Genomic DNA, 23,280 nt, shown 5'->3' on the forward strand with positions numbered 1-23,280 from the left:
TTCATACATGTTCTTAAACTAGTTTTTTCCTTCACAATTAAACACAGTCAACCAATGAACGTGTCTGGGTAAAAGTTGCATGCTTTTAGAATGCCTAATGATTATTAGCTTTGTCTCAACTGCATTCAAGTTCGTAAAGCCTACACTTCAAATTATTGGTACCAAGACTTTCACTTTGCTATTGCTATTTGTTCTTAATACAGCAGAAAGTGTGGTTTTAAAATTTTTTTATAGCAATAAAACTCTTGCTTAAAAAATTACCTAGGAACTTAATAATATACAAAACTAAATAAAAGCTCAGCTATTCTAGTTTATAGCCTGCTTTTAGCAGGGTAAGGGGTCTGCATCCCCACCTCCCAATCTCCCCACTCCACTAACAATGCTGTAAAAAATGGCAATGCCATGGAAACTGACCTGTTGCCAAGCAAGCAGAACACCAAGCAAGGACTCAAAATGACAGTTCATCAGCTGATACATAAAAACTCTAATTCAGTTTAGGAGTATCGATATATACTATATGAAAGAGCCGGACGTTCGAAAATCTAGAAGACATCTCGCTGAAAATGACCAGGAAACAATAAAAATTCTATGAGAAGTGCTTCAAAAGGAATACAGATGCACTCAAACACACACACACAAATACTCATCTTAATACATCCCAGCAAGATGGAAGTCCAAGACAGTCTAAAGAATGAGATATTTTCTAAATTATATTTTTCTCAGAAGTACATTAATTAGGGCCGGCCCCATGGCTTAGCAGTTAAGTGCACACGCTCCACTACTGGCGGCCCGGGTTGGGATCCCGGGCGCGCACCGACGCACTGCTTCTCTGGCCATGCTGAGGCCGTGTCCCACATACAGCAACTAGAAGGATGTGCAACTATGACGTACAACTATCTACTGGGGCTTTGCGGGGAGGGGGTGGGGGGGGGGGTGGGGAGAGAAGTACATTAATTAGAAGTAATAAGTTTTAAATAATGTATTTTGTAAAGAATAGTGAATTCAAAAAAACTATCCTCTTTTGGAAAATTCTGAGCTAGAATCATCAGATTTCAGTGAGCAGGTAGATCAGACTGAGCACTTTATCACGAATATTGAAATGAACAGTAGCTATATAAAAACATAAAATCTGGTATTCTGGTTTCTAAAAGCATTATTATTCTATTTACAGAATGTTTCCATGAACATAAATCCCAAATTTAAAAGTTTAAAAGCCATAACAACTTCAAGAAGAAACCAAATAGATTTGGGGTAAAAGAACATATAAACACATATTTTCTACCAAAAAGGGAATCTAACCAATTCCTCTTCCTTCCTTTTTAAAAAAAAATCGAGACTTTTGCTTCCAGCCAAGGTAGAGTGACATGAACCAGATTTACCTTTGTCTACAACAACTAAAAACCTGACAAATATCTCAAACAACTAAATATCTGATAAATAGCAACAGTTTTCAAGATGTTGGACAACAAGCAACAAAGTACAGCGATCCCCGAGAGATGGGAAACAAATGAAGTAAATCTTACAACTGCCCCAGTTTATTGCCTGGAGAGAGTTTCCAACTGGCAGCAGCACAGGGAGGGGGAACCTGCGGAACATCAGGCAGTCTCCCTGAGGTGAGGAGACAAGTTGAGTCCAGGGAAGACAATGCAACTAGAGTCTGTAGGTCAGAATATCAGAAAAGAGAGAGCTGCACAGAAAGAGAACTCCAGAGAACTATTAAGGGTCCTCCTTAAGTATTCAGCATAGTACTGATTAGCACACGCCTGTGAAGAAAATATTTGGAGTTTCTGGATAAAGAAGCACCCAAAAGAATAAAAGAGAACAATCCATGAGGCTCACAAGGGCCAAGAAAAGTGCCTGTTCCCAACAGCCAGAGTGGAAAACCTCAGAATTCACAGACTATTAGGTAGAGTATTCAGAAGGGTATTAGCTCAGCAGCCAGAAATAATTAGCCCTAGACTAAATGCTGCTCTGATCCCACCTAACAAAGCTTAAAAATGGGATGTGAAATTAACAAACTATTTCTAAGGAACTTAACCATGTTCCAGAACAAAGCTCAAGAATATTTATAGGAACACAAAAATATCCAACATCCATCAAAGTAAAATTCATAATGTCTGGCATCCAAACAAAAATTACCTGACAAGCAAAGAAGCAGGAAAAGACAACCCATAGTGAGGAGAAAAATCAATCAGTTGAAACAGACCCAGAAATGACACAGATGACAGAATTAGTAGACAAGGGCATTGAAACAATTATAACTGTATTTCAACATGTTCAAGAAGTTAAAGGAAAGACTGAATATGTTAAGCAACTGAAATATATTTTTTAAAAAGACCCAAATCAAACTTCCAGATATGAAAGCTATGTCTGAGATGAAAAATATACTAAATATAATATTGTATATATTACAATCTATTATATATAACACATATTATAATGTAATATAATAAAATATATTAGACACTGCAAAAGAAAAGATTACTGAACTTAAAGATATAGCAATAGAAAATATTCAAAATGAAACAGAAAAAAAGACCAAACAGAGCATCAGTAAGCAATGGGACTTTAAGCAGCCTAATATATCTGTAATTGTATTCTTTAAAAATATACAGTTTATGTCAATTATACCTCAATAAGGCTGTTTTTAAAAACCTAATCTTTCAAGACAAGGCTGAGGCTTCATATTGTTGATTTTTAAAGTCCTACATTTATCTTCAATATAGCCATACATCTTAATCATCTTTTTGGTTTAACTGGGTACTAAATAATCACCTCAAAAAACAAAGCTCTCCTAAGCTTTCCATTTCTGCTTGCTTTCTCAAGAAGCCTTGAATACCTTAATAGCAATATTTTAACAAATACTCCACTAGAGGAATTCAGTACACAACCATCCTAATATTTATCAGCTGTACCAAAACCACATTTCACCATGCACGTTGATTAAAGCAGCAAAACTTCTGAACTACTTAGAAAAATTAAAAACAATGAAGCTTTCAATTCATGAGAACGTCAAGATCAGCGCTGTCCAACAGAACTTTCTGGGATAATGGAAATGTTCTATTCTGCACTGTCCACTACATTAGCCAGTAGCTACATAGGTCTACTGAGCACTTGAAATGTGGCTAGTGTGACAGAACTGAATTTTTAATTTTATTTAATTTTAATAAATTTATATAGTTACATATAGCTAGTGGCTACACTACTGGACAACGAAGCTCAAGACAAAAAGAAAATCTAGATTGAAACTTTAAGAAAAAGTAGAATTTTCAAAATAATGTTAACATCTATAACATATATAATATTAATTTTTTAATTAGTAAACACCATAAAAATCATAAACACTGAAAAACTCCCATTTTTTTTTAAGGCTTGGCTCAAAGGACTATTTCATCTAAAACTATTTCTTGGTATTGAGTAAGCCCAGACTAGCTAGGTACTTACTCTACTCTTCCTGCTATCCTGATCTCACTATATCCATGCTAAGTTTGAAAGCAGAACAAGCCCCAAGCCCAGAAACTTCTATGCCAGTAAAGGTAAAACAAGAATTGTAATCTCCATTGAGAGAGACAGTGTGTGTGTATGTGCAGAACAGCACAGAAATACCTTAAGTTCAAGTGAATAGAATGTTTAGCCAACCCAAAAATTTTAATTAACCTTTACATACTTAAGGCCATCAAGCAGTCTTTCCTGGCCACTAGATAAAACTGCTAAAGAAGGATAACCATTCCTGGTTTCTTCAATTCTCCACCCTCCACCACTACCCCATGTCTCATAGTACCCTCTGTACACTGCCCTGAGCAATGTATGAGGGGTTGGGGAGAGTGGGGAATGGGAAGCAACTGCTTAATAGGTATGAGATTTTCTTTTGGGGTGATGAAAATGTTTTGGAACTGGATGAAGTGGTGGTTGCACAACACTGTGAATGTACTAAATGCCAGTGAATTGTTCACTTCAAAATGATTAATTTTATTTTTATGAATTTCATCTCGATAAAAAAATTTTTTTAAAGAATGTATTTAAGCAAGATATACATCTCTAATTCATACAAATTCATTATAAGAAAGGCATACAAAAGAGGGAAAATCAGCTTTTAACTGCAATTTAAAAGCTCATTTTTCCTTGAGTTTCCATTTCTTAAATAAATGAACTTGGTGCCTAATTATCAAATGTCCATTACAAAAAGCCTACTAAAGGAAAGTCAGTCAAAACAAGCACATGTTCTTATTAAACTCAGAACCACATTCAACTATGACAAGTTAGTAGAAGATAAACCCTAAGACATTTAAACCTGCATTGGTGGCTCAAAAAACTATGCTACCACCCTTAAAGAAAGCAGAAGTAGGGGCCGGCCTGGTGGCATAGCGGTTAAGCGTGCGCGCTCTGCTGCTGGTCGTCCGGGTTCGGATCCTGGGCGCGCAACAATGCACCAATTGTCAGGCCATGCTGTGGCGGCGTCCCATATAAAGTGGAGCAAGATGGGCATGGATGTTAGCCCAGGGCCAGTGTTCCTCAGCAAAAAGAGGACTGGCATGGATGTTAGCTCAGGGCTGATCTTCCCCACGAAAAAATAAATAAATAAATAAATAAATAAAATAAAATAAATAACTATTAAAAGAAAGCAGAAGTACATGATACCACTAGCTCCCAGAAGAGCAGAGACACCTAAATGTCCTCAGTTTAAATACAAAGCAAGTCTTGAGGCTCTGGGCAGACAAAAATCAGTCCTTAGTTAAATTACACTATGATCAAATGATCAAACATGGCAGAATAAGGCTTGCAATTTTAAGTATACTATGGTCTCTGAAAAATAGAACAAAATTCACCAATAACACCAAGAAATATACACTTTGGGTTGGGGGGTGGGGGGGCCCAGGGTTGGTTTTTTATTTTTTTGAGAGGGAGGATGGGAAAAATGTGCAAGGGATGGAAATTAGTTGCTGAACAATAATAACCAGAGAGCTGTACAGGTGAAATCAAGGGTTTTTAAAAATACTCTCGTAGATATTTTAATTTGTGCATCATTTCACACCTTAATCAAGACATGGTTCTTAGGGTTGGCCCCGTGGCGTAGTGGTTAAGTGAGTGCACTCCACTGCTGGCGGCCCGGGTTCGGATCCCGGGCGTGCACCGACACACCGCTTCTTCTGGCCATGCTGAGGCCGCATCCCACATACAGCAACTAGAAGGATGTGCAGCTATGACATACAACTATCTACTGGGGCTTTGGGGGAAAATAAATAAATAAATAAAAATTATTAAAAAAAAAAAAAAAAAGACATGGTTCTTAAATTCATTCCACAGCTCAAGTTCAATGTAAACCTGTAGAAAAAGACATGGGGGGAGCGCAAGATAGAAGATATTTCAATGTTATAAACTAAAAGGTAGCCAACATAACACTGTCCTTTGTAACCTTAAGTCATAAAATCACAAGAAATCAATCGCTCCCCTCAAAAAAAACTGTAATGGTATTTTAAGCTCTGAAGATGACTATTTCAACATACATGCAGGAGTAAAGCAACTTACTCCAATTTGCTCCAATCAACCAAGCCAGATACCTTCCATTTCATCTGTGTTTTCACTGCCAGGAACGGATATGAAGCAGGCGCCGGTAACTCTAATCATAAAACTCCAGGACACCTGGGACCACACGGAAACAACTAATCTATTGATCCTATAACGCACTGCTCCTAAGCGTTTTGTTTTTTTTTTTAATAATTTTTTTTATTTATTTTCCCCCCAAAGCCCCAGTAGATAGTTGTATGTCATAGCTGCACATCCTTCTAGTTGCTGTATGTGGGACATGGCCTCAGCATGGCAGGAGAAACGGTGCGTCAGTGCGCGCCCGGGATCCGAACCCGGGCCACCAGCAGCAGAGCGTGTGCACTTAACCGCTAAGCCACGGGGCCGGCCCACTAAGTGTTTTTTCCTAAAGAGGATTTCTGGCTGACTCTCCCTGAAAAACTCTAGAGTGAAATCTGACTGCAACTTACAATTAAGGGTATCTTGGTGTTTTTCCTTTCTTAGTGATATATAAAATAATGGTGTATCTTACAACTGATGGCATCTTAAAACGGGTTTCCTTGGGTAAGTTATTAGGTTGAACCACGACAATAAGCCTCTTGGTGCCTCTGTTTCCTCATCTGGAAAATGGAGATAATTTTACCTCAAATGACTGTTGTGATTGTGTTCAAACCAGCCTGGCACATAATAAGCACACACTGACCTGCACACATTGATAGATCATTCCTTTGAGGGTTTTCTGTTGGTGACAACAAGTTGTACTTCCCCAACCACACGCTCGCCTATTCCCTTATAATCAGTGGCAAATCCATAAGACAGCTGAATTTAGTTTTAGTCCACAGCACCTTAACCTTTTTTAGCAAACTAATTGACCATTACGGGAACTAAAGCCATAACTTTAACCTCTAACTAGTATACTGCTATAACTACATGCTGGATAGAAATTAAATCAGAGCTTTTCAAGTTATCAAGCACTGTAATTTGGGTCAATCGGTTAACAGTTAGTACACCAAATCAACTGAATAACACTGAACCAAAACAAAAAAGGTGTCAATTCTCAGTGACATTCATCTTAGAAATCAGGACAAATATTACAGGGGCTCTGTACCAAGGCCAGTCTTTGAGCAGAAATATACCCAACCAAGGATATATTTTTATTCCTTCTAATCAAAGAAACTCAATCAACCCCCCACACTAAAGAAAAAACAAAAACTCTATATATGCAACCCTAACAGAAGATTAATATCCAAATATATATAGAACTCACAAATCAGTAAGAAAAAGACCAACACGCTATAGAAAAATAACAAAAGATATATTCAAAGTAGGAACCTGAGTAGCCAAAAAACACATACAAAGACATTTAATTTCACCAGTAATTAGAAAAATGCCAACATAAATCACAAAAGGATAGCATTGCAAAAAGTTAATAAATATAACATCATAGTGAAGATTAGGTGAAGATAAGAAATTCGTGTGCCTTGTTAGTGGAAATGTACTTGTTCGGAAAGCATCAAAGCAAATGGATATGCACAAATAATTCTATTTGCAAAAAGATTTTGACAGTAACAAAACACTGTTTATCATACGTAAGTATGTACTGAAGTAGAGAAATATGCATGGGAATTCTGATGGCCTTGAGAGTGTGCCACTCAGATTTCCCTTCAGGAGAGAAAGTGCTGAAAGGAGTGTAATTAGCTGACAGTGCCAGCTGCCAGCCACCTTTGGGATCTACTGCAGCATTCACACCACAGGCATTCTAGAGCAAGGCCCTTCCTCCCCAAGCGACTCCTCTAACTTTCTCTGCTCTGGCTGAGATTTCCTCCAAGCTGCACTGCAACCTTAGGCTCCTTGATCCAATCATCAATCGTCCTTCCTTCTCTGTTTTCCTTCATAGATGTCACACCTACATCCATTCTGAAAGCTTCTGCCACCTAACTTACTTCCTCTCCTCTGTATCTTTCACAGGCACTTACCCCCTAGGAATCTCTTGCACACCTAACTCTACCTCGGCACCTCCTTCTCAGAGGATACAAACAAACTATCATAGGAATAACATAAATCAACTTCAAATTAGTGAAGTTGAGAGTGGGGGAATGAGCCTTTAGCTGCACCTGAAGCAAATACGGCCTAATATTAACAGTGTTTAATCACAGTGGTGGGTACATAATTGTACACATTATTTTCGGTTCTATTTGAATGTTTTTATTTTTAGTAACTCTATCTTTACAATTCTATCCTACATTACGGTAATTTGCAAAGACATTCAAATTATGCACAGTAACTATCTAGTCACTTCAATTTTTAAAAGTTTAAATCTTACTTCTGGTTCTATATGGACGCATATTACTGTTCCCAATCACCACACCCAGTAACAAAGCTCTAAAACACTGAAAGTTTGGGGCCGGCCGGGTGGCACAAGCGGTCAAGTGCGCACACTCCACTGCCGCAGCTCGGGGTTCGCCAGTTCGGATCCCAGGTGCGCACCGACGTGACGCTTGGCCAGCCATGCTGTGGCGGCGTCCCATATAAAGCGGAGGAAAATGGGCACGGATGTTAGCCCAGCGCCAGTCTTCCTCAGCAAAAAAAAAAAAAAAGGATTGGCAGATGTTAGCACAGGGCTGATTTTCCTCACAAAAAATAAAAAATAAAACACTGAAAGTTTGAAGTTGGGCCTCATATGGCCTCAAGCCTACCCCAAGATACTTTTAATGATTAGGTACTGAAAGACAGACAAATACACTTTCTCTCTCCAGGCCTTATTTTCTTCATCTAGAAGACAGAAAGGTTGGATTAGACAGACATTACAATTTTCTAATTACTGTGAGGGAAAATTCAAAAATTTCAAAGAATTATGTCTAGTGTACGATTTTTACTAAGATCCACATCTCTAAAGAATTTGACTAATTTGAAAAAAATAGGAGTTTTAGGGCTAACTGTTAACATTTCATCTAAATGACATTTAATGTTATTTTAAAATATTTCTCTCAAACATTTTAGCAAAATACTTTTTGCCATCTTTTTTTTTTTTAAAGATTCTATTTATTTTTCCCCCAAAGCCCCGGACATAGTTGTATGTCATAGCTGCACATCCTTTTAGTTGCTGTATGTGGGACGCGGCCTCAGCATGGCCAGAGAAGCGGTGTGTCGGTGCACGCCCGGGATCCAAACCCGGGCCGCCAGCAGCGGAGCGCACGCACTTAACCGCTAAGCCACGGGGCCGGCCCTACTTTTTGCCATCTTAAGCCAACTTTAAAATATTCCATTTTAAAAAATCAACAAAAGAAACCATCAAACTCAACCAAAGGTTAGATATATGTATTAATAAAACTCCCAGAACACAAAACAGAAGAAATTGCTATGCTGCAACTATACTCCTACCATTTCTAAGGTCACAAATATTTTCCACAATTGCTATTTAAACCTGTAAGAATTAACTCAGTCCAAATCACTGAATCAGCATTCAACCCCAACTCCTATCTTATTCAGACTTTTACTGTGTTGCTACAGAGATTCTCTCTCCCAGAAAGTGATTTCATGTTCTCGGTTTTGAATGTAAATTCTAACTTAACACATACTCCTTACCAAGGATCACTGTGTTCCATCAGAGTAAGGGGACAAATAGAAGCCTTATTTCTTTTACATTATGCCTGGAACCTCTGAAGAAAGGCTCATAAGAAAGTGAGGGTTAAACTATAAATTAATTACAACAATCTACATAGCAGAGAGGAAAATATAAAAAGTATGATGAACTGGGGAAGAATACAGTAACTTGGATAGAACTTTGACGTTTCATCTCCAAAGACTAAGATTTTTTTCAACTACATCGCCCCACAGAACTTAGTAACACCAAGGAAAATAGCTTTCTCAGAGTAAGCCTAAATTTCTTTAATACAAATGACCTTTAACGTTGCTTTTAAAACAACTCTGCTCTGGTTAGCCTCAACCAGCTAACCTTTGAATCACAGTCATCAACCATGGAAGGGAGTACTGTGGTAGAAGAACCCCACCTTGAAAGTATTAACTCTCAAAGACAAGAACTTGGAAGTTTAGAGCAAAAACTCCCTAACTCAGAACCTCACTAATATGTACTTATCCTGGCCCAGGAATGGATTCAAGGTTTCTTTTGTACTATCTAGAAACTTGATCTGAACAGTTTTACCTATTCTCTCTGGACTGCAGTGTTCTTTTCTGCTATACAAACGTTTTGGACTAGTTCTCTCTCTTTCAGGAAAGGATATTCACCTAAATTGCAGCAGGTAGGTGTAACATAAAAGCAATCATCTTCAAATATCTCAGTGCATGATTTGCACTCAAATCAATGGGTTCGTTATAATCCAGTCTTACCTACGCAGTAAAGCAGGCAATGCAGGGAACACTACTTGGCAACTTAAGTTACATGAATGATAATTAGAATAAGGATAGCAGAAAACACTGTGTGCCAGGCACTGGGCACGTATTAGCTCAGTTAATTCCTTCTCTCAAGGAAGAAGTTCTATTATCTCTCTTTTACAGATGAAGGCAAAAATGAAGTAACTTCCCCAGGGTCAACATACAGCCAGCCAGAGGCACTGCCAGGATGGGAACTCAGGTTTGATGATTCTCCAGCCCAAGGTCTCACAGTCTACTCTACATTGCCTTTTTTTTATATATATATAATTTTAATTTATTTATTTATTTTTCCCCCAAAGCCCCAGTAGATAGTTGTATGTCATAGCTGCACATCCTTCTAGTTGCTGTATGTGGGACGCGGCCTCAGCATGGCCAGAGAAGCGGTGTGTCGGTGCGCACCCAGGATCCAAACCCGGGCCGCCAGTAGTGGAGCGTGTGCACTTAACCGCTAAGCCACGGGGCCGGCCCTCTACATTGTCTTTGAAAGAAACATGAAATTTAAAAAGATGACTATAACTAACATAATCACAGACTATTAGTGATGAGAAGAACCCCTGATTCATGATTGAGGAAACTGAGGCTCCTAGGGATAAAATGACCAGCTCTACCTTCTATCACCTTCTTAGTCAGAGAGACCAGGCATTCAATCTCCTGACAACCAGCTTTCGGTGTCTCCCTACCACACTACTTAAAGAAGGTGACCACTCAGAGGATTTATCATTACCCTGACCTCTTGTTTGGGTGAACATTGCCTCAAAGTATGTTTAAATCACAAAGCATTCACCATAACTTATGAATTTTAGGTTATCTATAAAACTGATTTTTACAATGAAACTAAGTCATAGAAAATAATGTGTTCAAAAAGGGAAAAAGTAAAAAGAAATGAAAAGCAGGTCAAGACACCCTGTTCAGTAAAACTATTCCACACTAAAGCATAACACATTTTATTAATACAAGTCAACTCTGAAGTGACAGTTGAGCCACTGACAATCACAAATTTTCAAATCTGATTAAATATATTGGATTCAATGTTCCAAATATAGGATACATGTTTATAGGACTATTACCTCAAAAATTTTACCATTAACGTTTCCTCATCTGTAAGAGTCTGTTTTTTTTTTTCATGAGGAAGATTGGCCCTGAGCTAACATCTGCCAATCCTCCTCTTTTTGTTGAGGAAGACTGGCCCTGGGCTAACATCCATGCCCATCTTCCTCTACTTTATATGGGACGCCGCCACAGCATAGCTTGACAAGCAGTGTGTCGGTGCGCGCCCGGGATCCGAACCAGCGAACCCCAGGCCGCCGCAGCGGAGCGCGCGCCCTTAACCACTTGCACCACCGGACCGGCCCCTGTAAGAGTCTTAATGTTACTATTAGTGAACTGTGATACTGAAAACCAACTTGGAAAGAAGTTTTCATAACAATACCTGCTTCAGAAAACAAAGAACAACTTGAGTCAACCTTAAAATCCTGTCACTGTGTTCCTCTAGCTAGAAGACAACAAAGAGGAAGAGTACCAAACAAATGATCAAGGAAATATAGAGGCTAGAGATTCCTCCTCTGTATGCCTATTGGTAGGATCAAGGGAACATTCACATTTTTGTCCAGAAAAACACTACTCATTTCAAAATAAATTATGCTCCACAAGTGTAGGAAATAACTACCCAGAGGTAAGATAGAATACGCATTCCTCCCTCTTACTGTATTCTATGATTACTAAATTCTAAAAGAAATAATGACAACTCAGCATTTGCTACAGCACTCAGTATGGAAAGACAGTCTGGACACGACATGAGAACAAAGCCCAAGTTAAAGGTCCAGAATTGCATTCTGGTCTTTGTTCTTAAATCTAATTGATAAAACTTTTTCTATCATTATAAACAGATGGTATTTTAATTACCAAGTAATGCCATAGTCCACTGATCTAGTCTAGGTCTCAGTTAGGTTATAAGAACTGAATTAGCATTTTAGGACTACAGCTCTATCTACTTCACACACTATTTGTGAGGGACGACTAAATGAATCTTCCTTGGACTATATAAGGAGTATCAGGTGGTCCTAGTTTCAACCATTTGTTTTTAAAGCTAAATAGGGTCAAGTTGGAATACTGTGGATAAATAAAATCAACTTCTTCCATTCACATCTTTATCAGAAATAGTTTTTTAGGGCCGGCCCTGTGGCTTGGTGGTTAAGTGCGCGCGCTGCGATGCTGGTGGCCCGGGTTCGGATCCCGGGTGCGCATCGAGGCACCACTTCTCCGTTCATCCTGAGGCCGAGTCCCATGTACAGCAACTAGAAGGATGTGCAGCTACGACACACAACTATCCACTGGGGCTTTGGGGGGAAAAATAAAATAAATAAAATCTTTAAAAAAAAAAAAAAAAGAAATAGTTTTTTAAAAAAGGCTTTCTGACAAGTTCACACTCACCTGTCCAAATTCTGGTTAAAAAACAAAAGATAAATTCAAAACTCAGGCAGAGAGAGAGAAAAAGCATTAACAATCACAATCTCAATTCCACATTATTTCTAACTTGTACTCATGGAAAGAACCTGTCTTAAGTCTCAAGACCTACAAAAAAAATTTTTTGCCATGAAACAAACATGGTATACCATTTCTATTCCAAAATGGAAGTCTTCTCTTCCCTTAGATCTTAAGTTATACGTGCACACACCTAAAAAAAAAAAAAATCACTAGGAAATAGTAACATCCCACAATTTTCAGCCATATCTGGGAATGTGTCCCACTGCTCAGATTGGCAAAACAGTCTGAAATTGTTTCATAGCAGTTAGATTCCCTTTCAAATTAAAACAAACACAAAATAGGAAATTTGGAAATGTTAACACCAAGACCCAATGAATTAGCAGTAAGACTATGGAGCAGAACATGTATGATGTTTTAGCTTTTAGAATGGCAAGTGTCTAGCAAATTTATACTTGTACCTATTCCATCAAAAATGCAATGACAGCTCAAAGTATGATCCTATTACATTTGCTGTTTCGATGAAGAGAACAACTCCAAAGAAGTCAGGTTCCTGACTAACAATGCAGAGCTACACAGCAATCTTGAGAAGAACGTCAGAAATCTAATTCTTGTTGTTGCTGTCCATATGCCCTTTTCTTTAGTCACATCCAACATATTTTTTTTTATGAGTAAAATCCGCCCTGAGCTAACAACTGCCAATCCTCTTTTTTTTTTTTTTTTGCGGAGGAAGACTGGCCCTGGGCTAACATCCATGCCATCTTCCTCCACTTTATATGGGACGCCGCCACAGCATGGACTGACAAGCCGGGCGTCGGTGCGCGCCCGGGGGTCCGAGCGCTGCAGCGAAGCGTGCGCACTTAACCGCCTGCGCCACAGGGCCGGCCCCTCCAACGTATTTAAATAAAGCTTTCAAAACTAACATAACCAAAACGTATCAAAAATTGACCAACATACTAAAACTAAAAGATTTGCTCAAGTTGATTTTTAAAAATATGTGGGGGAAACCTGGTGACAAACTTTGCTTTACATTCTGCGTATTAAAACAAAGATGGACTTGACCTACAAAATGAAGATAGGGTCAACTGTAACCAAAAAACAGTATGCTTCCCCTGGTGGCCAACCAAGGAATGGAGAAGAAGCCTGGTCTCCTAGCCCTATCCTGTCACTCTGAGAAGTGACTACCAAAAAAGGAAGATGTGGGGGAAGGGGAAACTAACATGAGTTTAAAAAGAACACAAACCTGGGTGTTACACTACATAAATTTAAGAGATTTAAATCAACAGACCAAAATTTAGAAGGGAAAGATTTATTTCCAGAGTGCCCCAGGAGCTCACTCAGGGATCCCCATGCATTTTCACTTCAAAGAACACTCAGAGTTTAGTACCTTAACAGCTTAAGAGCAATCGCCTTTTTCAAGGACTAGATCCTTGCAATTTTCTGCAGTCTTGTTTCCAAGGAAAAGCATTTATGCACTTATTTTCTCACAGAAACTAGTGGTGTAACCTACATAGAGAACCTCGAGCTCTAAAGCCCTCCAACCAGGAGAACTGTTAACTCCAGTTCCACAAGATTCTCTTTTGAATTTTATTTCTGAAATGAAACCCACGTCCTTTCAAACATTTTCTATGCCAACAATCTTTAAAGACAGTCTCACACGGAGACGGCCTAGAATCTCATGTATTAAAATCTGACGAATTCCTTTGTCTGATTGGATTTTTTCTGGTACCACTTTAAATTTGCTTCCACACAGACTAGCAGCAAGGGAAGTAAATGTTCATTCTAGGGTGTAAGCATTTCTTGGAGATGGAAACCATTTGCTAGGCTAAAGCTTCTGAAGGTTCTATTCTTTCACAACCCCTTCCTTCAAGAAAAAAAGGGGGGAAAAAAAAAAAGGAAATACACGCACACTTACAAATAGGTCCTAAAATCCAAGTGCCACAAGCCTCTCTTCCCCAGGCAGGCGCCCTCTGGGAAGCACACTTCTCTTATTAACTGATTTTGCGGGGTCATTATTCTACTCGCCCTCGGGATAGGAGGGGAGTCGGGGGCAAGCAGGAGCCCAGGGGCTGGCAGGAGAAGGAAAAGGCACGGGGGACAACACCGGGTAGGGGAGAACGGGTCACACGGCGTCCTAAGTCCGGGGCGCTCGCAGGCGCCAACTCGCCGGCACTGCCACCCCCACCCGGACCGAGGCGCGGCTCGTGCGGATTCGGGACCGCCGGAGCCTAGGCCAGGCGTGGCCGCCCCGACGCCGCCGCCAGTCCCCGGGGGCGCAGGGGGTCAGCGGCACCCACTCGGCTGGGGCGGCTCGGGCCCTCCCCGTGCGCGCAGGCACGTTTGCAGCACACGTTTGTGTGTTTCCCTTCTCGTTCTCGCCCTGCTGTTCCCCCCGCGGACGGCAGGGCGAACACACACAAAAAAGAAAGTTGTCCGAGGGCTCCCGCCCCCTCGGGGCGCTGGGGACCGGGGCGCACCCGCCGCCGGCTGGCCCGGGCCGCTACTCACCGGGGTCGAAGTCGGGCACCACCGCCTGGTATTGGGGTCCGACCCGCATGCCGCCGCCACCTGCGGGGAAGCAGAGCACGGCGGTCAGCGGGCGCGGGGCGGGCTGGGGGCGCGGGGGCGGCGCGGGGCGGCTGCCACCTACCGTGCTCCTCGTCGCTGGACGAGCCCGAGCTGCCTTCCTCCCAGGAGTTGCTGCTGCTGTTGCCATTGGGCGCCGCCGCCGCCAAACTTTTATTCTGCCCATTATTGGGGGCGGCGGCGGCCGAGGCGGCGGCCGAGGCGGAGGCGGCGGCGGCCGCGGCGGCCGCGGCGGGCGAGGCGGAGGCGGCCGAGGCGGAGGCGGCGGCGGCCGAGGCGGCCGCGCTAGCCGCGTTGTTCCTCCCTCTCCGCTTCCCTGAGACCTCGGGGCCCTTCTCCACCATGGCCGGCATCGGCAGGGGCCGGGGCCGGGCGAAAGTGGCGGGGACCCGCGGCTCCTGAGGAGGGGCGCCGGGCCGGGGGATGGGGTGCGGGCGGGCGCGGGGCCGGCGCGCGGCAGGAGCCCGCGGGCGCGAGTTGGCGCTGGGGGCGGCCCTGGCGGGCGGAGCGCGGAGCCGCTTCAAGCCCCCAGTGCCGAGCCGAGCGCAACTTTCGCTCTCATCGGCGCCCGCACTTCACTGGCACTAACTACTCCGGGAGCAGCGAGCGGGAGGGGGGGGCGGGGCCTGGGAAGAGCGGGGGTAAGCCGCGCGCAGCCCAACCCGACGCGGGACGGCTCCGCCCCCCGCGCGCTCCCATTGGCTCTTGTGGGATTTGGAAGGCGAGCGGCCGCCCGGTTGGCTCCGCGCACCCGTCTGTCCAAGGGACCGGGGGCAAGCGAGCGGGGAGGGGGAGGCTCCGGGCTTCCGTTGGTCAGGTTCGGTTGACGCGTATCGCCCGCTGTACGTGGTTTGAGGTTTGCAATCTCTCTACGCCCCATGATCCATCTCTCTAGGCAATAGCGAGGAGTTAGATGCCTTCCCCGCCCCCTCCCTCTGCCGCGGCCCCTGCCCTCCTCACCGGCGCGCACCCCCCGTCGCCTCTGCCCCGACATTCCCCGAAGGGCCCCACTGAGAGTTCTTTTGGCTTCAAAAAGTAAAATATGCACGACACGAGAACAGAAATTGAATGCAAGGTCGGGACTACTTTCCCCCTCGCGCGGAGGATTACATTCCACAGTTTGAATGGGATCTATACAAAGACGGGAAACTAATTGGAAGAAACTAATTGCGCCCCCACCTTTCTCAGGGGGATTAGGGTGTTTCAGGTCCCGGGGAGCGCTGGTGCAGGGGACAGGGTTCCCAGGTGACAGTCTCCCCTGGAGGGAAAGGATGCACTGTGGAAGCTCGGGTTTGTGGAGCTTTCTGCTAATGAGGTGGGGGAGGTGGGAAGTCGCCCCAATTGCCCGAATTGCCGGGCGCGCCGCGTTTGCGGAGGCCGGAGGGGAGGGTCCCGAGCGGCCCCTGCCCGGACGCAGAGTCCGGGCGCGAGGTCTCTGCCATCCTCGATGGCCATTTAGAGATCAGTGAAGGGACCGAACTGTCCCGGGGGGAGGGGAGCACTTACAGAAATGGGGAGGGGGACTTACAGAAATGGGCTGGAGGCCAGGAACGGTAAAGAGGAAGAAGCTATTTTCATCCCAAACCCTTGGTAGGGGAGGAGGGTCAACTTCCTCCGAGGCAAGAGCCACTTTTCCGGATCTGTTGCCTGCCCTGCCTCCCCCACTCCACCCCGGGCACCTGGCGAGGGAGAGCACGACCCAGCCCAAGACATCCTGTCCTGGAGAGTGACCACCGGCCGGCCCAGGGGCTGCCTTATAGCTGGATGGGGCGAGGGGGAGTGTGTGACTCCGTATCTGCCCCACCCCCAGCAAGCCCCCAAACGACGCGCTGTCCGTACGTAATTAGGAGGCGAGAGAAGGTCTATAAACGATTTTTTTTTTTTTATGTAGCGGATGGCTATTTTTCTTTTAACTTGTTTCGAGCCCGAGCTTAATACAGGATATAAATAGCTACAGGGAGAAATCTGGAGTTTTATGGTTTTAAAGCCTGAATAAATAAGCAGGGTGTTCTCTCACATTTTCTGCAGCATGAACCATCATTAACTTCAATGAAGTGACCACGTTCACTTCTGCCTCCGTAGCCTTTAAGAAACAGGGCTGGGAGCCCTCCCAGTGGAGGAGCCCTGCCCCCACCAAGTTTAGGGTCACAGCTCCTGGACTTTCCTTAAAAGGATGCCCCTCTCCTTGGAGAGCCCCAGGCAGTGCAGGTGCCTACCCCTGGGATTCTCTAGACAGCTTGCCTGGGTAGGGTGCAGACAGCAAAGCCAAGGGTTAGGAACCAGAGGTGGCATTCCCTGGGGCTGGGCCACCTGGCTGAGGGCCGTGACTCATCTGGAGGCTAAGCACTCTGCCCTTCTCCTTTGGTGTCTCCTGAGTTTTACCAACAGACTCTGGAAAGGTTAGCCTACAAGGGCACAAAGGTGATATTGAGTCATTTATTAGGGCAGCAGGGATGCCACAGCACATGGGGCCACCAGCCCCACCCACCAAACCCCAAGGTTGAGGCTACTTCCTGGCTGGGTTATGACTGTGGGTACATCACTGGACTGTCCAACGCATTCACTTTTTTCAACAAATATTAACAGCTAAGTTACCTGAACATGTGCCAGGCCCTGTTCTAGTTTGACCCCAAAACCATATGGATGCTATATTAGCCTTCACCGTCTCAGCTTCCTCATTGGTAAAACACAGATAACAGTGCCTACCTCCTGGTCTGGTGAATTTTCAGAGTCCATCTCTCCAGCTCCTGTCTCCTTCCACCAAAGGGAGCCCTCCAACCTGAAGAAAACCCCCCTTCCTACCCCTGCCTATTGCTTGGGGGGTGGGGGGCCACACCCAACCCTTCTGATTGGGAATTTTGGATCTCCAACTTTAAGCTGGCCATCCATACCGTCAGTGGCCCTGTCGGAGTTTTTCGGTGCCTCTCCCACTCTGAGACTAAGATTTCACACCTTCTCTCCTCTCCCTACACCTCCCACAGCCCTTTCTGCCCTTACTCCCAGGCAACGACCTCACCTCATCCTTCAGTAAGAAAAGCTGAAGCCATTAGATGGGATCTCTCTCATTTTCCAGTCCCCTAGCAGACACATCGCCCTGCCTGGAACCCGCCTCCCCCTCAGGCACCCGCCTCCTTCCCTCCCCTCACTGCTCTCCTGGGCCTTCAGCCTCTCTCTTGCCCCTGGGTCAGCATTTTCCAAAAAAAGGGAAAACTCTCCCTTGCTCCCAAGCCACTTCAGCCTCCTCCCCATTTTCTACTCCCCCAACGAAAACTCCAAAGACGCATCTATACCTGCCTTTTTCACTCCCTCCCTTCCTATTCTCTCCTCACCCCACCCCAGCAGGGCTGTGTCCCCACTCTCATCTCTAAGATCACCCACAGCCTCCCTGCTCCCTCCCAGCGGCCACCTTTTGGCCTCACTGAGCTTGGCAGCATCTGAGTCCACCCTCACCTCTCCGGATCTTGGTTTCCATCTCCTGGTTCTCCTCCTCCCTCACAGGCCACACCCCCTCCTTCCAACCTGTCATTGTTGGGGTTTCTCCTGGGCCCCCTTCTCTGTGTCTGCCGCATAGTAGGTGCTCATTAAATATTAAGTGAGAAATGAATGATACAGGGAATACAAGCTGCTGTCGGTGCGCAGAGCAGGAGCCAGGCCCAGGGAGAGGAGGGTTCCTGGAACACGTGAGGTCTGACCTAGACGTGAAGTACGCCATACAAAGGAGACCTTTTGGATTTGTCAGCCCAGCATCTCCCTGGAGGCAGCGCCTCCCCAACATCCTCCTCCAGGTGGTTGGGTGGGGTTTCCCCCATCCCTGACCAGCGCGTGACACAGGCCTGACCAATCAGAGCTCCCCAGCCCTCTGTGTACAGTGATTGGCTCGGGGATGGGCACATGACCTATCCAGCCCAACAAGGCGCTTTCCAGAAGTTTTTCTGGGACTCAGAAGAGATCCTCTCTCTCTGTCTCTCTCTGGACTCAGGACCTAAGGACTGGGAAAGCCTAGAGCCTCCAGGGCAGGGGCAGAGCCAGGGCGGGCAGGCCTGGTGCCCAGGGCTGGAAACTGGAGGAGGCGCTTGGCTCAGGCTCTGTGGCGTGCTGTGTGGGCCCCTCCAGTCTGGGCCCTGCTCCAGGGAGCCCTTGCTACCCCACCAGTCTGCGGAAAAAGGAAGGTTGAGTCCTGATAAGATCTTTTGAACCGTCCCCACACCCCATAAACTGGGCCTGAAATCCTGGCCTTTTAAATTGAGCAGTTTGAATTTGTTACAACTCAACCTGAGTAATACAGATCATTAGTCATTAACCTGGTGCAGAACAAGAGAAAGAATATGCGGGCAGAGGAAATAAAACCTTCCTGCCTCCTGTGAAAGACTTAACAATAACAGCTAATATCTTCAAGGTGTAACTGCCTGATTCTGCTCTCAGTGTTGGAATCGGAAGCTCTTTCAATCTGCCCAATAATCCCATCAGGTGAACACGGTTATGACTGGCTCATCCACGCCGTCTAGCTAAGGAAACTGAGGCACCTGGAGGTGAAGTAATCTCCCTGAACCACAGCCCGCACTCTCAGCCACAGAGCTCTGCAGGCAGGTGCCTCACCAGAGACCTAGGAAGGCTGGGAGGCAGGGGGAGAGGATGTGGGCAGGATGCCTTGTCTGATTCTGCACGCAGTGTTTATAATTCTTGTCGCTGCTATTTTTTTAGTTTTAGTATTAGTATTGTTAGATGGCTTGTTAGAAAAGTCTGCTAGGCAAGGAACAGGTTCCCTAAGCCTGGAGCCAGGCAGAGGGCAGAGTTTGCCTGGGGCAGGGGGCTGGCAGGAAAACAGCCCTGAAGCCAGTCCTGGGAGAGTTCAAACCCCCAAAACACTCTTCAGAAACTGAGACTTGGGGCAGGAATTTTAGCCAACCCAGGAGTTCTGAACCTGCAATCTGTGGATAGAATTCAGGGGAACTAAGAACCTGGGGGGTAATTACAGCTTTATTTAAATGAACCTTTAACTAAGTCTAGCATTTTCTTCAATTATGAATGTAGGCATTATTAGCAATGGCTGCAACTCTGTCATCCATAGAAATCATGGTACTGTCCCATCACCTTACAGTTGTTGGAGAGATCTCAGAACAGTGTGTACACTCATCTCCAAAATCACAGAAGAATACCTGCCACCAGATCTTGTTACTTAATGTGTTAATAACTCAACAAATAATTCAACAGAGGTCATAGACGTAACAGTAAGAGCTAAAACTATAAAACACAGGAGTAAATCTTCATGACTTTGACTTAGGCAAAGGTTTATTAAATACAATTCCAAAGGCATAAGGAACAAAAGAAAAAATAGATAAATTGGACTTTAAAAACTTTTGTGTAGAAAACAATACCATCAAGAAAGTGAAAAAAGACAGTCCACACAATTAAGAGACAATATTTACAAATCATGGCTGGTAAGGGACCTTATCCAGAATATATAAAGAACTATCACAACTCAATAATAAAAAGATGAATAACCCAATTTTAAAATGAGTAAAGTATCTGAATAGACATTTCTCCAAAGAAGATACACAAATGGCAGATAAGTGTGTGAAAAGATGCTCAACATTAGCCATCAGGGAAATGAAAATCAAAACTACAATGAGATAGCTGCCCACTGGGATGGCTAGAATAAAAAAGAGAGATAATAATAAGTGTTAGTGAGGATGTGGAGAAAGTGGAACCCTCAAACTGCTGGTGGGAATATGAAATGGTGTAGCTGCTTTGGAAAACAGTCTGGCAGTTCCTCAAAAAGTTAAACATAGAGTTACCATATGACCCAGCAATCCCACTCTTAGATATATAAACAAAATAATTGAAAATATATGTCCACACAAAAACTTGTAAACAAATATTCACAGCAGTATTATTCACAATAACCAAAAAGAAACAACTTAATGTCCATCAACTGGATGGATAAACAAAATATCGTCTCTCCATATGATGGAATATTATTTGCCATAAAAAGAAATGAAGTACTAATACAGGCTACAACATGGATGAACCTTGAAAACATTATGTTATATTAAAGAAGCCAGTCACAAAAGACCATGTATTATATGATTCCACTTATGTGAAATATTCAGAACAGGCAAATGTATAAAGATAGGAAGTAGATTGGTTGCCAGGAACTGGGGGAAGTGGGGAGTGACTGCTAATGGGTGTGGGGTTTCTCTTTGAGGTGATGAAATATTCTAAAGTTGGTTGTGGGGATGGTTGCACAACTCTGTGACTATACTAAAAACCATTGAAATGTACACTTTATTTATTTATTTATTTATTTATTTTGTGAGGAGGATCAGCCCTGAGCTAACATCCATGCTAATCCTCCTCTTTTTGCTGAGGAAGACCGGCTCTGAGCTAACATCTATTGCCAATCCTCCTTCTTTTTTTCCCCCAAAGCCCCAATAGATAGTTGTACGTCATAGTTGCACATCCTTCTAGTTGCTGTATGTGGGACGTGGCCTCAGCATGGCGGGAGAAGCGGTGGGTTGGTGTGCGCCTGGGATCCAAACCCGAGCTGCCAGTAGTGGAGTGCGCGCACTTAACCGCTAAGCCACGGGGCCAGCCCAGAACTGTACACTTTAAATGGGTAAATTGTATGGTATATGAATTCTATCCCAATAAAGCTGTTTAAAACATAGAGATGATTAAATAACAAAGAAGAATGAGGAGGAAGAAGATGCACAGAAGAATATATCACATGCGGGCTTTGCATTTCTATAGATATTGTTTTGTTGGCATCCCTCATTTGCCCGGTGTTGGGGGAGCCAGCCTCCCTACCATCTTTGAGGTCTCCTTTCTGGCTCTCCATACCAGCCTCTTTGGGTGCTGCTGATGAAGTTCTGACTTCCCTAGGATGCCAGGGCCAGGAAGGCCACCCTGAGGCTCCTTGTCCCACAGGTCCCTGTCTAGTCAGGTCTCCACTGTGCAGTTGTGTCAGCCCCAACTCGAGTCTTGCAGCTGCGACTTTCACTATACAGACGAGAGACCAGAGTTTGAGCCCGTCTGTCCTCAGGGTAGGACTTGGGAGGGAGGTATCAGGCCCAGGCCCCTTCCTGCCCAGTTTGCCCCACTTGTTATTTAAACACCTTTAGGAATGTTTTACTTTTTATCTAAGAAGCCTCCCCAAGAGGACTTGGGGCATGGCCACAGGTCTGGATAACTGTGGGGCCTCTCAGGGTGACTCCCTCAAGGGGCCACAGGCATATGGGAGGACCAACGGAGACAGACGCAGCCCCAGGCCTCAAATATGGCTGAGAGATAGCTCCACGATGGAAACTATGGTCCTGCAGCCCCAGGTCTGCCTCAAGATTCCCCAGTTTGGGGGACCTCTCCCTTCCTGGGGTGACCCAAGTGATACTGTTCTCACCGGGCCACAAGGCCCAAATTGTGCCCACCCGTCCTTCGTGTCTCAGCTCACTGGTCACCTCCTCCAGGGAGCCCTTCTAACCTCCCTGACCACCTGAGGCCCCTGTCCCAGCCCGGGTCCCCTTTCTGGCACCAATCACGATTGTAGTGCCCTTTGTGTGGCTCTGTCTTTCTCCCACTGGAAAATAAGCGCCTTGAGGCCAGGTCTGCTCCGCTGTGTTTGGGACCCCCGGCTCAGCACAGAGCCTCGCACAGCAGGGCCTTCTTAAATCACCCATGCTGGCTTTGTTGTGGGGTCAGGCTGGGACATTTCAACAAAACCCGAGTCAGAGCGTAAACATATCGCCCGGAAATAAATGCTGCGTGTAGCTCTGGCTTCCTGGGGAGCCCCATGGCTGGCAGATGCTGGCTGTCAGGCTGTGCCCAGACACTCAGACCCTCAGAGAGAGGAGTGCTCCTTTTCTCACAGAGAAACCGCCTTCCGGTGTGTGGTTTCCTGTCTGAGGACCCACCCTCTATCCACAGACGTGACAGTGGGAGTGACAACCCCCTCCCACCTCTCCCCCCACTGGACGCTGGATCAGAAAAAGGCAGACCAGCTGAACTCCCCCGAGACGGACAGACGGACAGATGGAGAAGGATGGCCCTGGAGGAGGGAGTGGCAGTGCTGAGAGCTCTGTAAACATTCAGTCCTGGGGACAAGTCACCCCGATAGGTCAGGCCAGGCCTAGCTGGATGAGCTTTTGCCCGAAGATGCCCAGGCTCAGGAGAGCCCTGAGGGGCCTTCCCCAGGGCAGGGCAGGCACAGCGGACACCTGGGCTGTCCCCGCCTCCCAGCTTGGGTGTTGGGACGCCCTCCCAAGGCTCCATCCCCTCTTCACAGGAAAACCGGAGTTCATCTTT

General features: G+C 44.9%; 1 protein-coding gene across 2 annotated transcripts in view; it reads right to left on the reverse strand.

Moving 5' to 3' along the window:
• Positions 1-15,556, reverse strand: part of RCOR1 (REST corepressor 1) — a 127,101-nt gene extending 111,545 nt beyond the window's left edge. Inside the window, exons 1-2 of one of the 2 annotated variants that reach the window (XM_087447908.1) lie at positions 15,047-15,556; positions 14,905-14,964 (exon numbers count right to left, since the gene is read on the reverse strand). In XM_087447908.1, the coding sequence (XP_087304034.1) occupies positions 14,905-14,964; positions 15,047-15,335 (349 nt within the window). In that variant the 5' untranslated portion in view covers positions 15,336-15,556. The remainder of the gene's footprint in view (positions 1-14,904; positions 14,965-15,046) is intronic. The other variant, XM_087447907.1, reaches the window with a different exon arrangement.
• Positions 15,557-23,280: the final 7,724 nt, after the last annotated feature.

This window comes from Ceratotherium simum, chromosome 24, assembly GCF_057802395.1.
Source record: "Ceratotherium simum simum isolate JZ-2026a chromosome 24, ASM5780239v1, whole genome shotgun sequence".
Lineage (NCBI taxonomy): Eukaryota > Metazoa > Chordata > Mammalia > Perissodactyla > Rhinocerotidae > Ceratotherium > Ceratotherium simum.